This window comes from Mus caroli, chromosome 18, assembly GCF_900094665.2.
Source record: "Mus caroli chromosome 18, CAROLI_EIJ_v1.1, whole genome shotgun sequence".
NCBI lineage: Eukaryota > Metazoa > Chordata > Mammalia > Rodentia > Muridae > Mus > Mus caroli.
The window spans coordinates 21,467,317-21,481,894 of NC_034587.1; the positions used below are offsets into that span (position 1 = coordinate 21,467,317).

Sequence of the window (14,578 nt, forward strand, 5' to 3'; positions counted from 1 at the left end):
TCTCTCTCTCTCTCTCTCTCTCTCTCTCTCTCTCACACACACACACACACACACACACACACAAAGGACAAGGCCATCCTCAGCTACATAGCAAGTTCAAGGCTAGCTTGGTCCACATGAGTGATATTTATAATATATGTTAGCTCTAATCCTGATTAATTGTGAACGTTCATTACAGTAAGTCACATTCTAAGCTCAAGTTTGAGGAATCCTGGGGTTATAAGACATACAAGGCACACCTCTATACTTTTATATACATATTGTTTGAGGAGAGACTCCCTTACGACCTTTCAATCACAATGGATCTTCCGTAAGGGCTCCCAGTGTGGCACCTTTTAGGGAAAACAGCACGGGAAGTTCAAGCCTGGTAATCAAACCCACACACACACACACACACACCTCCCAAGGCTTTCTCACTGTCGACAACCCCCTCTCAGCACTGACCTCTACCGCCACCATCTGAGTAACTTGACTTCTTCCAAATTCACACAGCAGGCAAATATCTGAAGCAAGAGCGGGTGTGCACTGGAACCCCACAACTGCCAAGTCAAACGAGAGAAGCAAGCTGGATGTTGCAGATGAACGCGGGGCACACAGGAATGAGTCTGCCAGGATGAGAAGTCCCTCTCCCCTCAAGCGCCAGGGAAAGGACGGCTGTCCAGCGCTATAGATTTCTTGTGAAGAAGCCGAACTTGGCTCGGCTGTTGTTTAACTCGTTTTCGTGTAAAGTTTGGCAAAACTTTTGCATATATTTCAAATTATTGAAATATTTTTATTGCCCCTATATATTTCCAGGGAGCATTTAGCTATCTAAAAACAAATGGACCCTTTCTGAATATATTTAAATATAATTAAGGAGGCAAGGCGGCTGCACATACTATTACTGAGTCTTCGTGTAAACAAATTACTCATTGCGCTGCACTGGCAAGACCTTGGGGTCCTGATGTCTAATTTTTCAACACTAATGATTTTTAAGAAATTCCTCGGGGCACAGAAAAACACAGCACCTGCCCGCGGGCCTCCAAATCTCATAGAGCTCCGCGTCTTCCCCTTCGGTCCCGCCCAGAGCAAACCTGTTGCCTGCGCGCCGCGGTTTCTACCACCCGGTCGGATGCTTAAAACATCGGCGGTGACAGGTGGACTCCGGACTGCCCGGACTCCGGTTCCCCTGCCAGGCGCTGGCGGAGGTGCGGATCCAGCCGGTTGCTTCCAGGCTGTTCCCAAGTCTAACCTCCCACCCCGCTGCGCGTTTCCGCTCTTTGCTTCCTGTGTGCAATCTAAGTGAGCTTCTGCTCCCATCCACTGTGCCTGGAACGGTCCCTGGAGCAGGTCCGTTTCTCACTTTCCATAGCTCACTGACCCAGGCTCTGTCACTGCTCGCCATAGTCCAGCCGACGTAATTCTTCGTGTCCATTCTAATACAATAGCCGCTCCCCAGTCCCCGCACTGCCCGATTTACTAGAGTGACTGTTTTTACTGTCCACATCTCAGCACCTTGGTAGAAGGACCTTTCCAGGATCCGTGCCCGCAGCCGGGATCCTTCTGCACTCCGACTGACTGCCCTAGTCCTCTGCCCGGTCCTGGTCATTACTTGGGCCGGATGGACTGGGCACCGGGGATGCTCGGGGAAGCTGGCTCGAGCTCGTCAGGATCGCATTCGAACCCGGATTCTCGCCTGGATCGCACTCGAACCCCAGAAGATGCTTACCTGGTTTGCATTCGGACCCGAATTCGGGCCCTCAGAATTGCACTAGGACCCGGGCTTGAGCTCCCTGGATTGCACCAAGACTCGCCTCCCGAATGAGAGAAGGCTTTGCTCGGCAGCAAAGAAGTCCGGGACTGGGAGGCCAGCAGGGAGACCCAACCAAGTCATCCCTCTCAGTTCGTTTAAGGGGAGTTGCCGAGAGTCTATGCACTGACCTGGCGGGGCCTGAGCGGTCCGAGTGACTCCTCCAGGCCAGTTTACCCACCCATAGTCCAGGGTCTCCCGGTTGCTCTTGGTTGCTTCTCTTTAGTGAGAGAATTTGCGTCCCGCGGAGATCCATGCGAAATAAAACTACTTTTCCCTCTGCTGGTGACTGTCGGGAACTGCATTGCAAGTGAAGCTGAAGGGTTTGCCTCTCCGCTGGCCCCTTCAGCTTAGGATCTTCCCTCCAATATAGGGTTTGGACCCGCGCACTTCCTTTAAGCAGTTTATTTTATTGTACTGTGTTTCGTTTTATATGTCATATTAAAACAAAGTAGCTCATTTTATGCTTTAGAGTCATTTCTCCACCTTATTTTATGTTAATTTTTTAATGCAGGAGTTTTGCCTACAGACATATTTGTGCATTATATGTATGCCTGGTACTCAAGGAGTCCAAAGAGGGCATCGGATCCTCTGGACCTGAAGTTACAGATGCTTGTGAACTGCTTGTTTGCAAAGCCAGTTCCAGGACTGCCAGGGCTACACAGAAAAACCCCGTCTCGAACAAACAAATAAACAAAGCAAAACAAAAAACTAGAATTCTATTCTGACATTTTTGGCCAGAGAACCAAGGACATCTCCGGAGAAGCCGTATTTTGATTTTTGGGTTTTATCTTTTCCTGAACTCAGTGTGTGAGTTAACCCTCTGAGGAAATGCCGGGCTTAGTGGTGCAGAGTCATGGTTTGTGGCTCATGGAGGCAGCTATTAACCTGAGGGCAGAGCAGCGGCAAGTGGTGGAAAGAGGAGTCAGGAGTGGACCTCGGGATGTGAGACTGGAATCAGCAGTGGGGCTCGGGAATCATAGGCTGGAAGCACGAGTGGGACTCGGGGTCCGAGCCTGGAAGGAGTGGGACTCGGGGTCCAAGGCTGGAATCAGGAGTGGGCTCAGGATCTGAGACTGGAAGCACGAGTGGGGCTCGGGAATCATAGGCTGGAAGCATGAGTGGGGCTCGGGGTCCGAGCCTGGAAGCACGAGTGGGACTCCGGGTTCCGACGCTGGAATCAGGAGTGGGCTCAGGATCCGAGAAGTAAATCAGTCATTTGGGCAGGTCTATGTGGAAAATCAGAATGATTTCGGCAACTTTGCCACTTTGAAAACAAGTAATACCTCAAGCAAAACTGCTGAGCAGGCGTTCGAGTACAAGACTGTGGTGCTCAGAGGAGGGGCAAGGGTCAGGTGAAGGACTGTCTGGTGGAAGGTGAAGGAAGTGTGTATTCCTCTTCTTTTTTGCTCTATGGGTTGGTAAAACAGATCAAAGAGTCTGGAAATAGATGCAACGTGGTCACTCACACTTAAATAATCCCAGGCTGTGGCAACAGGGTAAGATCAAGGACTGCCTGAATTAAATAGTTTGAGGCTATCCTGGACTACGTGGTGTGTCTCAACCGAGAGAGAGAGAGAGAGAGAGAGAGAGAGAGAGAGAGAGAGAGAGAGAGAGAGAGCCCATTTTGTTAGATGAAGTGACACTGCATTTATCCTCTGGGCTTGTCATGAGGATTAATGAGTTAGCAATATAAATTATCGTGTTAAGAAAAGCACCTGGGGCCAGGCAGTGGCGGCACATGCCTTTAATCCCAGCACTCGGGAGGCAGAGGCAGGCGAATTTCTGAGTTCGAGACCTGCCTGGTCTACAGAGTGAGTTCCAGGACAGCCAGGGCTACACAGAGAAACCCTGTCTCGGAAAAAAAAAAAAAAGAAAGAAAGAAAGAAAGAAAGAAAGAAAGAAAGAAAGAAAGAAAGAAAGAAAGAAAGAAAGAAAGAAAGAAAGAAAGAAAAAAGAAGAGAGAGAGAGAGAGAGGCACCTGGGGGGCTGGAGAGGATGTCTCAATGGTTAAGAGCACTGACTGCTTTTCCAGAGGTCCTGAGTTCAAATCCCAGCAGCCACATGGTGGCTCACAACCATCCGTAATGAGATCTAAGCCCTCTTCTGGTGTGTCTGGAGATAGCTACGGTGTACTTAAATATAATAAATAAGTAAATAAAAAGAAAAGAGAAGCACCTGGATTGCACGTGGACCTGGATTGCACGTGGTAGTGCACACCTTTAATCCCAGCATTTGGGAGGTAGAAACAGGAGAATCCCTGAGTTGGAGGCCAGCCTATTTGTAGTTACAGGACAGCCAGGGCTACACAGATACAGAGAAACCCTGTCTCGAGGAAGGGACAAAGGAAGGAAGAAAGGGAGGGAGGGAGGGAGGGAGGGAGGGAGGGATGAAAAGGCACCTGGCAGTAATGCTCATTACAAATTGTTTCTCATTTTATATCAATGAGAAAAGGCAGGGTCTATGGTAAAAGACCTTAACAGAACTTGCTGTTCACTTTATAAAAATAATCATGCTTAATATCAGCTAAAGAATGTGTGTGCCTGTGTGACTATCAAGGTGAATGTCTTTAAACCTAGCATTCTGGAGGCTAAGGCAGGCAGATCTCTGTGAGTTGCCAAACTGGTCTACATAGAAAGTTCCGGGCTGGTGAGATGGCTCAGTGGGTAAGAGCACCCGACTGCTCTTCCAAAGGTCCGGAGTTCAAATCCCAGCAACCACATGGTGGCTCACAACCATCCGTAACAAGATCTGACTCCCTCCTCTGGAGTGTCTGAAGACAGCTACAGTGTACTTACATATAATCAATAAATAAATCTTTTTTAAAAAATCTATAAAAAAAAAGAAAGTTCCAGGACAACCATAGCTATGTAGAGAGACTGTCTCAAGAAATTAAATTAGTAAAATGCATTCATTAAAAAAAATGTGTGTGTGTAATAAATCACACTGGGGCTGGAGAGATGGCTCAGTTATTAATGACACTTGGTGGCTTAGTACTTAAGATCATTGATTGAGCCTGGTAGTGATGACACATGCCTTTAATCCCAGCATTCCAGCATTTAATCCCAGCATTCCAGAGGCAGACGGATCTACAGAGCAAGTTCCAGGACAGCCTAAACTTGCTACACAAAGAAACCCTGTCTCGAAAATCATGAACAAAACAAAGAAACATCCGTTGAGTGTTCTTGCAGAGGACCCTAGTTTGGTTCCCAAGACCCTCATGTCAGCTCACAACTATTTGTAATTCCAGTTCCAAGGGATCAGAAATCTGACTTTCCCAGGCACTGCACCCAAGTGAGGCACATACATTATAAGCAGACAAAGCACTCATACACATAATAAATCTCTTTTCAAAAAAGAAACCAAACTAGAAAGTAAAACACCTGATGGTAGTTAATTGATTAACCTTGTTAAGCTACCCAGAAAAATCTGGACTTGATGGTTAGAAGAGGAAGGAAGTCAGTGTGGCCGGGGGAGCCCTGGGCTCCGGAGCCTGTCACCATTCTGGGTACAAGAACTTCGTTCTGGATGTTGTAGTGGGGGTGGGGACAGGGACCGGGGTAAGACGACAAGACCCAAGTCATAAGCTAGATGACCTCGAACTCCATACGCGACACGGAGGAGACCGGAACTCCTGTGTCGCGAATGCGTGTTTCCGGAGGGAGTTTGAGCGCAGAGGCCTAGGATGGTTACACTGAGAAAGCCGACTTCCGGCGTGGAGTTCTTTCACAGCGTTTGGGCGACTGAGCTTTCGAGCGATGCGGCAGAAGTATTACATTGAAGCGGCTGCTCGGGGCCTGGTGGGAAGCTGCCCCGGCCAGGCCCGGTACCTCCTGTAAGAGAGGGGCGGAGGATGGGCGAGCGGGCAGGCGGGCGGGAGGGCAGCCACGGTGTCCTGGCCTCACCCCCGCTTTTCTTTTGCAGATGGGCCTACAGTTCGACACACGGTAGGAGAACGCCGACTGCCGTGGATACGGCCCTTGCCACCCCAGTGGTCCAAAAGAGAAGGGTGATCAACTTGTCTCATTAAAAAAAAAAAAAAAAAAAAAAAATACTCCTGGCTTCTCAGTTGCATGAAAACCCCAGATTTCTTAATGTCTTAATCCTTAGCACTAGATACATTGATCAGTCTATTTTATTCTTAAATGTGTTTTGATGATTTGTGTTTGTCTGGGCACAAGATGCGTGCCTGATGCCGCGGAAACCAGAAGAGGGCGTCGAAACCCCTGGAGCCACATTTAAAACCGGCCCTTAGCCCCCATGTGGGTGCTGAGAACTAAGCCCGAGTCTCTGCAAAGAGCAACCAATACTCCTAACCCCTAAGCCATTCCCTTGCCCCTTGATCTGCTTTTATTTTTAAATTTTATTCTATTGAGTTTTGCCCTCATATCTGCATCATTTGGGAGCCTGGTGACCAGAAGAGTGTGATGGAATCTAGACCTTCTGTTGGATGGGTTCCCGTGGATGGAACTCAGGTTGTCTAGCTTGGTAGAAGTGCCTTGATCCCTTGAACCAACTCAACAGCACCACATTGATCAGGGTTTCAGTAGTTTCCACCTGTCTTCCAGGCATCTACCTCTTACTCCTGTATCTCTTGGTTTTCCTAATAATCTTCCAAGAGCCAAACATTGTTGTGTCCCAGAACTCAGTTCTTAGATGACATTTTTTTTATTCAGTCTTGGGACTGGCTACAATATACTGAGACCTTCCTGTCTTCACCCCTCCTTTTTTAAACAACTAGTTCTTACCTTAGTAAACAGTGATCTTGTCTTTATCTTGGGGCTATTTCTTGAAACCCTTGGTCTACCTTGTACTAACAAATCACAGTGACTTTAAAATACCTCCCAACTGACCCACTCCCCCCCCCTTCCCTTCTCCCTCTTGGTTTGCCCCCCCTACCCCCGCCCGCACCTCCAGGCTCACTCTGGCCCAAATCATTATGGGTGGTTATGAGCCACCATGTGGTGGCTGGGATTTGAACTCATGACTTCCAGAAGAGCAATCAATGCTCTTAACTGCTGAGCCATCTCACCAGCCCACTGACCCACTTTTTATTCATGCTTGCAACCTGATCCAAACAATTACTGCTGGCTGTCAGAGGGCATTCTGCAGTCTCTTTCTAAGCTGGAATGCCACATAACCTCCGTGACATACTTCCAGTTGGTTACTCAACTTCAACCATGGTCGACTTTCATGCTGTTGTGTTCCTGGGCTTTGCAGATGCCTTATCGTGCCTGGAACGCTACTTTCTGCCTGCTGTCATTTTTCTCTGCAATGCTCATTTGATGACGCTTCCCTAAACATCCTTCTTTGAATTACAATAACTTTGCCAGCCTCTGCGCCTCCTTCATTAGTCCCATCCCTTGGCCCAGCATTAACATGTGCTGGTCTATGTCATCTAGTTGTCCTCTGTTCACAGTACACAGAAAAGTACTAGTTGTATTGATGGTAGAGAAGGAAGGGAAGAAAAATCCTGTGCCGATTGCTTTGTGGTAAATGTGTTGATAACTAAGCAACAAATGAACAGAGAAGTATAGGCCAGTGACCTGCCTACCTGCTGCTGCAGGAGTGGATGGGGAAATTAGAGAATTCTGTAAAGTACATTATTGACAGTTTGCTTTTATGCATTTTCATATCTGGAGTTTGCTTCACGAAACTGTATCTGCTGATAGCATCAGTATGTTTTTTCCCCCACTTATGATACCAGTTGTTTGAGGTAACAAAATATTCTGACTTGCAAACTGTGAATTTTATTTATTTGTTTATTTGTAGAGGATAACAGCACTTTTCAGGAAACATGTCCACACTGCTTCCAATTGTTGGTTCTGGATAACTCTAGAGTGCGCCTCAAACCTAAAGCCAAATTGACACCAAAGATACAGAAACTTCTTAATCGGGAAGCAAGAAATGATACACTCAGTTTTAAAGAAGCGAAGCTGTTGAGAAAGTATAAAGACTCTACAAGTGTGCTGGTAAGGTTGCAGTTTAGTACATAAAAACCAGTGTCGTTTTGTGTTCTTTCCCTTGGGGAGAGAATCAGCCTGACCAGAGCTAAGTTCTAGTTGTTCATTTGGAGTGTTAGAGTGCACACATAATGTTTCTGTGGTAGTGAGTCACCGAGAGTATAATTTAAGACAGGGCTTCTGAAAGCCCTGGCTGTCCAAGAACTTGCTTTGTAGACCAGACTGATTTCGAACTCAGGGTCAGCCTGACTCTGCCTCCCCAGTGCTGGGATTAAACATGTGCATTATCACACTGACTAGTTTTAATTTTTGATAATTCCCCAAAACCAAGGATTGATGCTCTTACGTGCTCTCACCTCGCTGTTGAGCGCAGTATTTTCTGTTTTGAGAATTCCTTATGTTTAGCAGTCACACTCACAAGCTCAGTCACCATTTAATCATTTCTTCAGTAACAAATAATTCCCTCCTCACTCATCTTATGTATGAAGTCCCAGGGTCAGCACGTGTCCACCCAGCAAAGTGTTTAGTGTATAAAATGGAATAAAACAAAAATTCCCAAAGGCTTACTAGATGGAGACCATTATCAAGTATATCTTCTATTTTGCATGCTCTGTGTGAACATTACCAACTTACTCAAGTGTATGCAGGCACTGAGGTAAGGTCTTGCTATGTAGCCCAGACTGGCCTTAAACCCACTGTGTAGCCTAGGTGACCTCAACCTATGAGCTTCCTGCCACAGGAACTTACTAGAAAACAGATCAATATATTGGGAATCTATTTCCAACTGTTGAGAATGTTCCCCTAGGAAGATTTGCATCTGTATATAGCTTTTTTCCAAAAACTACAAGGCAGCAGGCCTTCATCTATGCAGACTGCTCTAGTTACTTTTCTGTTGCTGTGACAGAACGCCCTGACTAAAGCATCTCATAAAAGGAAGTGTTTAATTATGCGTACTGCTTCACAGGGCTAGAGTCCATGTTGGCCAAGTGGAGGAACAGCTGAGGGCTCATGTCCTGATCCACAACCTTAAGGCAGAGACAGACACTGGGAGTCACCTTCTTTGAAACCTCAAAGCCTGCCTTCAGTCCAACTTCCCAGTCTTTCTCAAACAGCTATACTAACTGGGGACCAAGTGTTGAAGCTATGAGCCTAAGTGGGTCATTCTCACTCAAATCACCACATAGATCTTTATTTGAATTTTTGTCTGTTTGAAATCTGAGTACGTCTCACGTAACTAGCTTAAATTCTGTTGAGACATAGGCTATGTAGAAAAGGCATTTAGGTACAAAGTGGACCATGTCTTGGCAATGCATCCTACTGAGGCTGGAGAGATGGCTTAACAGCTCAAAGCACTCGCTGCCTGTTTGGTTCCCATCAGCCATTCCCATAATCAACACACTTTCTGTACCTTCTGGCCTCTTCAAGGGGACCAGTCTTGTACATGGTGCACATATTTTCATGCAAACAAACACCCATAAACATAAAATAACAATAAATATTGATGGAAATGGAAGGGTTTTATTAGTCAGACTAGCATTTAACATAGTCACTATGGATTCAAAGGTGCTACTTAAAATGCCAGTGATCGGCTCTGTTTTATTGAGAAAAGAACTAAAGTTCACCAGCTAGAAAACAGTAAATCTCTCCTGCTGTTAAAAAGAACATCCAAGAGTTAGTGAATGCCCTCCTATCCCTAGCTCCTACACAAATCAGTTTCATAATGAGTCCATTATCTTTTAAAAATTATTTTATTTTTGAGGTAGAAATATGATTGCACCATTTTTCCTTCCCTTTCCTCCCTTCAAACTTTCCAGAACCCTTCATTCCTCTCTTTCAAATTCATGGCCTTTTTTCTCTGCTACATGCGTATATGTATATATGTATATATGTATGTACACATATACTCCTAACTATAACCTGCTCCATCGATATAGTGCTATGTATGTTTTCAGGGCTAGCCAATTGGTGTGCTCCCTCCCAGGAAAACGATTCCTCCTGCTTTCCACATTCCTTAGTTACCTATAGTTCTTTCTATAGGACTAGGGGCTCAGGGTGTCTCACTACCCCCAAGCCTGTTGTCTTTTTAAAGTATTTAAATATAAATGCCTAATCAGCACCTTCTCGTTGGCAATTTTATTGTTTTGAATTTGTCTTATCTGACTCCTCCATAGATTGCAAGCTCCCAGAGGACAGTCTCTGTGCTAACTTGTCTCTGTCATACTCACATAGGAATTGGGGAAACATGGTTATATTGAGTTACCAGAGAACTCACAGGACCAACTTCTTTTTTGTGGTAGCTGATTACCTGTAGGACATGCAACAGAACAGTGAGACACCATGGTAAGAGTAGAAGCTTCCTGTGGGCTCTGAAGAGCAACGCCGCCACTGCTGCCAACAAAGCCAGCCCGAAGACGCCAAAGAGAACGGCTCCAGGCTCTGCAAACCTCGGTCAGAGTACAAATGGTTCCAAAGGCAAGAGTCCCTCCTTGACCATCAGGTACTTAAACTTGTTAGCTGTGTGAAACATGAAGTGTCTGTTTCATGTGCATCCTGAGCCCCTCATGCATTACATTACAGGCTGTGGCACATTTGTCTCCCATGCCCGTTGTTGTTTGATAGTTCTAATCCTCTTCAGTGCATGTGGCTCCTTTGCAGTCTCTCCCAACACCTGACGCACAGCCACAGCCAACTTCCAAGTCTTCCCTTCCTCCTGTTTCTTAACTCTCAACAAGATGTCCTTTTATGCATCCTTACCTAAACTGGCAGAGATTAGCAGCTTCTATGCTGTAGTTTGTTACCAGTTTCTCTTTTCTACTGCTGCTGTCCTGGGCCAGGTCCTCAGTAACCTTTTGTCAGGACTAGGACAGTGCTTCCCTGAGGAAGACCTGGCTCAAGTGCAGCTGTCAGCAGTCTTTAATAAGCCGGGCTGTATCGCATTGGGTAAATATAAGTGCCTCCCAGTCCCGCACTTGCCTGTCTTGTGTGTTGCCTCGGTTTCCCGTGTGTTGTCTGAAGCCCTCGAACTATGTTTCCAAATGGTAGGTATTACTCTTTTCTCTGTCACCTCTGGGAAGGTAGATGAAGCGAGATTTGCCACAGACTGCACGTTTTAGGACCCCTCAGTATAATAGTCATGGATTTAAGTACAGTCCCACAGCTACTATGTGAAGAGGATTTCGTTACAAAGGAAACTGAACATAAACGACAAAATCTAGCCAGGACTGGTTTATTTCTGTTTAATGATTGAAATTTTATATTGAGCTTCAAGTTGATGATACTGGGTTAAAATGTCAAATCCAGTTTTCTGTATATTACTGATTTTAGTCAATATTTGGTATAAATACAACCGAAATTTCACTTTTTGTGTAAATGTGGATAAAAGAACATTTCGCTGTATTTAAAGCCATTTATTTGCCTTTAGGAGTTCTGAGGAAAGGGTTCAGTTGGTAGTCCTTGCTGTGTAGACATAACCGAGTTCAGATCCCCAGCACCCAAGTGCAAACTCATACTAGATAGTAAACGGCGTAGTGTGTGGATGTATGCACCTGGCACTATCCAAAAACACCAGTAGTCTAGTGCCTGTGCTGTGACACCGCCATCCTGGTGGGGAAGACATAGTAGAGCAGTGCCTCCTCAGGGCCTTTCGCTGGAAAGGAATGAAGCCTGCAGTTGTATGAGTTGTCGTGAATGTTGGTGTCAGGTGTAAATTCAGCCTGGAAACATCTTACCTCTAGGTTCATCTTTCAGGTATCATGGGTGCTTCTAAATGCCTCCTGAAGTGCTGCTCTAAGTGCCTCCTAAATGATGCCAGGATTGGATATTCCATGAGGCTTTTGTTGTTGTTCATGGGAATTACTACGATGAGCACAGCCAGTGTCCATACGGAGCTGTAATGCAGTGTGGTATACACAGCAGATGATGTTGGGCGCAGTGTGATTGACAGGAGTTTTTCTCTCCTTTCAGAACACCCACATCTGGACAGGCAACACCCATTTGCTCCTCAAGGAATGGGAGCAAAAGAAAGAAACACTTCTCTCAACTAAAAGCACTGCTTAGTCAGAGTGCATCTGACAAGAGCCCAAAGCTGGACTTCAGGCACTTCTTATCTTCTCTATGAAGAGAATGACCTCTGAAAGAAAGAACTGTCTATCTAGTACAGCTTTTGTCCCCACTTTGATGTCTGAGCACATGGAAACTAAGTCAAAAGCAAGCTGTTCTTGTCACCCTTCAGTGCTGTGGGAAGTGCCTCATTAAACCAAGCCCCCTCGGCCTCCCTGGTGAATGTGAAGACCAAAAAGTAAATGACCAAAGGGAAAGGTACTGCTGCAGCCACGCCTACAGCTCTATCTTATCTCCAGTACCAACAGAGCAGAAGGAACCCCAGCCTACAGGTTGTTCTCTGAGCTCCACATGAGTGCCTGCCTGCCCTGCAGCAGATGAATAAATGTAATAAACAGCTTTGAAAACTAAGACAGTTTTTATGATAAAGGTATAATGTGTACCGAATGGTAGTATTTAATTTAGATTTTGAAGTTTTATTATCATTTCAGAAGGAAACAAGGTTTCTTCCATGTATAAATAACTATTTCTAATATAGAAAAATCAAATGTATTTCCTCAGTCATGTGCATAACAATATTAGTAAACTAACTATGAACATTTTCCACATTTTGAAAGATAAACACCTGCCCCCTCCATGCCCATTCTAGAGATTAAACTCGGGGGCCTTGCTTGCTGAGCAAGCACTGTACCAAGGGTTGGGCTAACAAGGGTTAAGCACTGCAGCAGTGAGCCAGGCCAGTCATTCCTTATGTGTCTACAAAGTTCACCCTGTTACTACTACTGAGCCTCTCCTGATTTAGATCATGAATTCTGAAAAAAAAAGGGATTGTGCAGTGTGTTTTAGGAGTTGAGGTAAAGTGAATCACTGGGGAGTTTTTCAGTGCACTGTTTCCTAGTCTTAAAGAACTTCAGTAAAAAAATTTGAGCATTAGTTTTGTTGGATCTTTGGGAAAATGATAAGATGTCTTCTTAGGAAGGTGTAAAAAAATCCTAACACTTCTGAAAATAGTTACTGAGGAAATATTTTTCTCCTTTTGCTAATCAAAGTGCTCTTGTACAGTTTTAGGGATCATTAAAAAATGAAGGACAATTTTAATTGGCAACACACAAAAAAAGGCCATATTTAAAATAATTTCCAAACTTTTAAAAAGCAAGACTTCTAGTGTGCTTTGTTGTCATACTCACCCTCTGTCCACACAGTGCACCTGTGGAATTAAGGCGAAGATCAAAACAAGAAAATCAAATGGTATTTTAAACCACTGATGGTTTTTGGTAATGCCTACAGCTTTATAAGAAACTAAGTTCCTGAAATGACAGAAAACAAACATGGAGAATTCTGGTCATGAACTGACAAAAATAGACCTCATACACGTTTCATTTCGTATATCACTTATTTCATATTTCATAACAACTAAAACTGTAGGCCTACTGTGCTGGTTTATCTGAAAAAGTGATTACTGCACTGACTGTTAAGGCGCTAAAACTACCCAGAGGGCTGCAAGTTTGACAGGTAAAAGCACTTGCTGAGACCTTCTGACCCAAGTTTAGTTCCTAGGACACACATGGTGGAAGCAGAGGAACAACTCCTGCAAGCTATCCCTTGACCTCCACACAACAACTGTGGTGTGTGCACAAGCACGTGAGGTCTGGAGAGCACTCGTTGCTCTCGGAGAGGACCCAGGTTTGCCACCACATACATGGGTGACTCACAACCATCTGGGACTCTAGGCCCAAATCAAATCCCTGCCCTCTTCTGACCTCCCTGGGCTTCAGGCCTACATGTAATCCACATACATACAAGCAGGCAAACCATTAATAAACATAAATACATCTAGGAAGGTCATAATGAAAATACTTCCCCTAAATTGTAAACACTTCTCTTAACTACTGTTACTTAAATGGTATGCTTTGAAGTGTGTACTATTTAAAAATGCTGTAACTCCAGCACTACACCTTATTACTGAAAATGTTGGTTAAGGGAACATGGAGGAAAAATGCATGTTAATGAACCAGTAAGCTCAGTCATTGGAAGTTCGCTTTCGATAGGTTCACAGTGGGGAGACTAGATCTATCAGGAAAGACTGTTTTAAATCTACTGATTTAAAATGTTACTATAGCTGTAATTGTTCTGTCCCATTAATGGACATAAAAAGAAGCAAAGAGGCAGGGGCTGACAACTGCAGCCTTCAGTCTTCCTAAGTGCTTGCAAAGGCATGCAAACTAGCAGCTCAGTGAAAAAGCACCAGTGACATTTGCTGCTAATTTGGGCATCCATGTCCAATAGACTAGGCTGTGATGAACTGGCCATAAAGCTCACCTGAGGCCATACAATACTCAAATACTAGCTCAACAACAACACAAAGTGTTAACTGCAGCTCAGATCCAAAACCACAACCACACCCAGGCTCCCCCTGTTTATGGTAGTATAGTGAATATGGTGAAATTATACAACATTTATAGCATTTTAAATGATCAAATAATTTGGTCCCAACACTCAGGAAGACTGAATTCAAGGTCAGCCTAAACTGTTATATAGTGAGACACTGTACCAACAAGCAATAGAGTTCACTGATAGAAGACAACTCATGACAGTATTATTTGGGAAAAGCCATATATTAATGTATGATTCTTAAAATACACCCCTCCCCTCAACTTGTACTTCCAAATAAATATGGTAAGATTTTAGATATGTTTAAATCAGCCAATGATTCTGAGTCACAGGATTCTTTAATTTAAAATTCCAGTTTTATACTTTTCTGTGAAGT

The 14,578-nt window shown here is 44.7% G+C and overlaps 1 protein-coding gene across 2 annotated transcripts; it reads left to right on the plus strand.

The window, feature by feature from the left end:
* The first annotated feature begins 5,388 nt into the window (after positions 1-5,388).
* C18H18orf21 (chromosome 18 C18orf21 homolog) lies at positions 5,389-14,455 on the plus strand. Of its 2 annotated transcripts, XM_021150769.2 has the most exons (5): positions 5,403-5,624; positions 5,714-5,736; positions 7,562-7,761; positions 10,050-10,249; positions 11,716-12,222. In XM_021150769.2, exons 1-5 carry the CDS (start codon positions 5,548-5,550, stop codon positions 11,867-11,869), a joined length of 654 nt encoding a protein of 217 aa, XP_021006428.1. In that variant the 5' UTR covers positions 5,403-5,547; the 3' UTR covers positions 11,870-12,222. The 2 variants fall into 2 exon arrangements, with proteins under 2 accessions (XP_029327570.1, XP_021006428.1); XM_029471710.1 differs by lacking the exon at positions 10,050-10,249 and having other exon boundaries at positions 5,389-5,624; positions 11,716-14,455.
* The last annotated feature ends 123 nt before the right edge of the window (positions 14,456-14,578 follow it).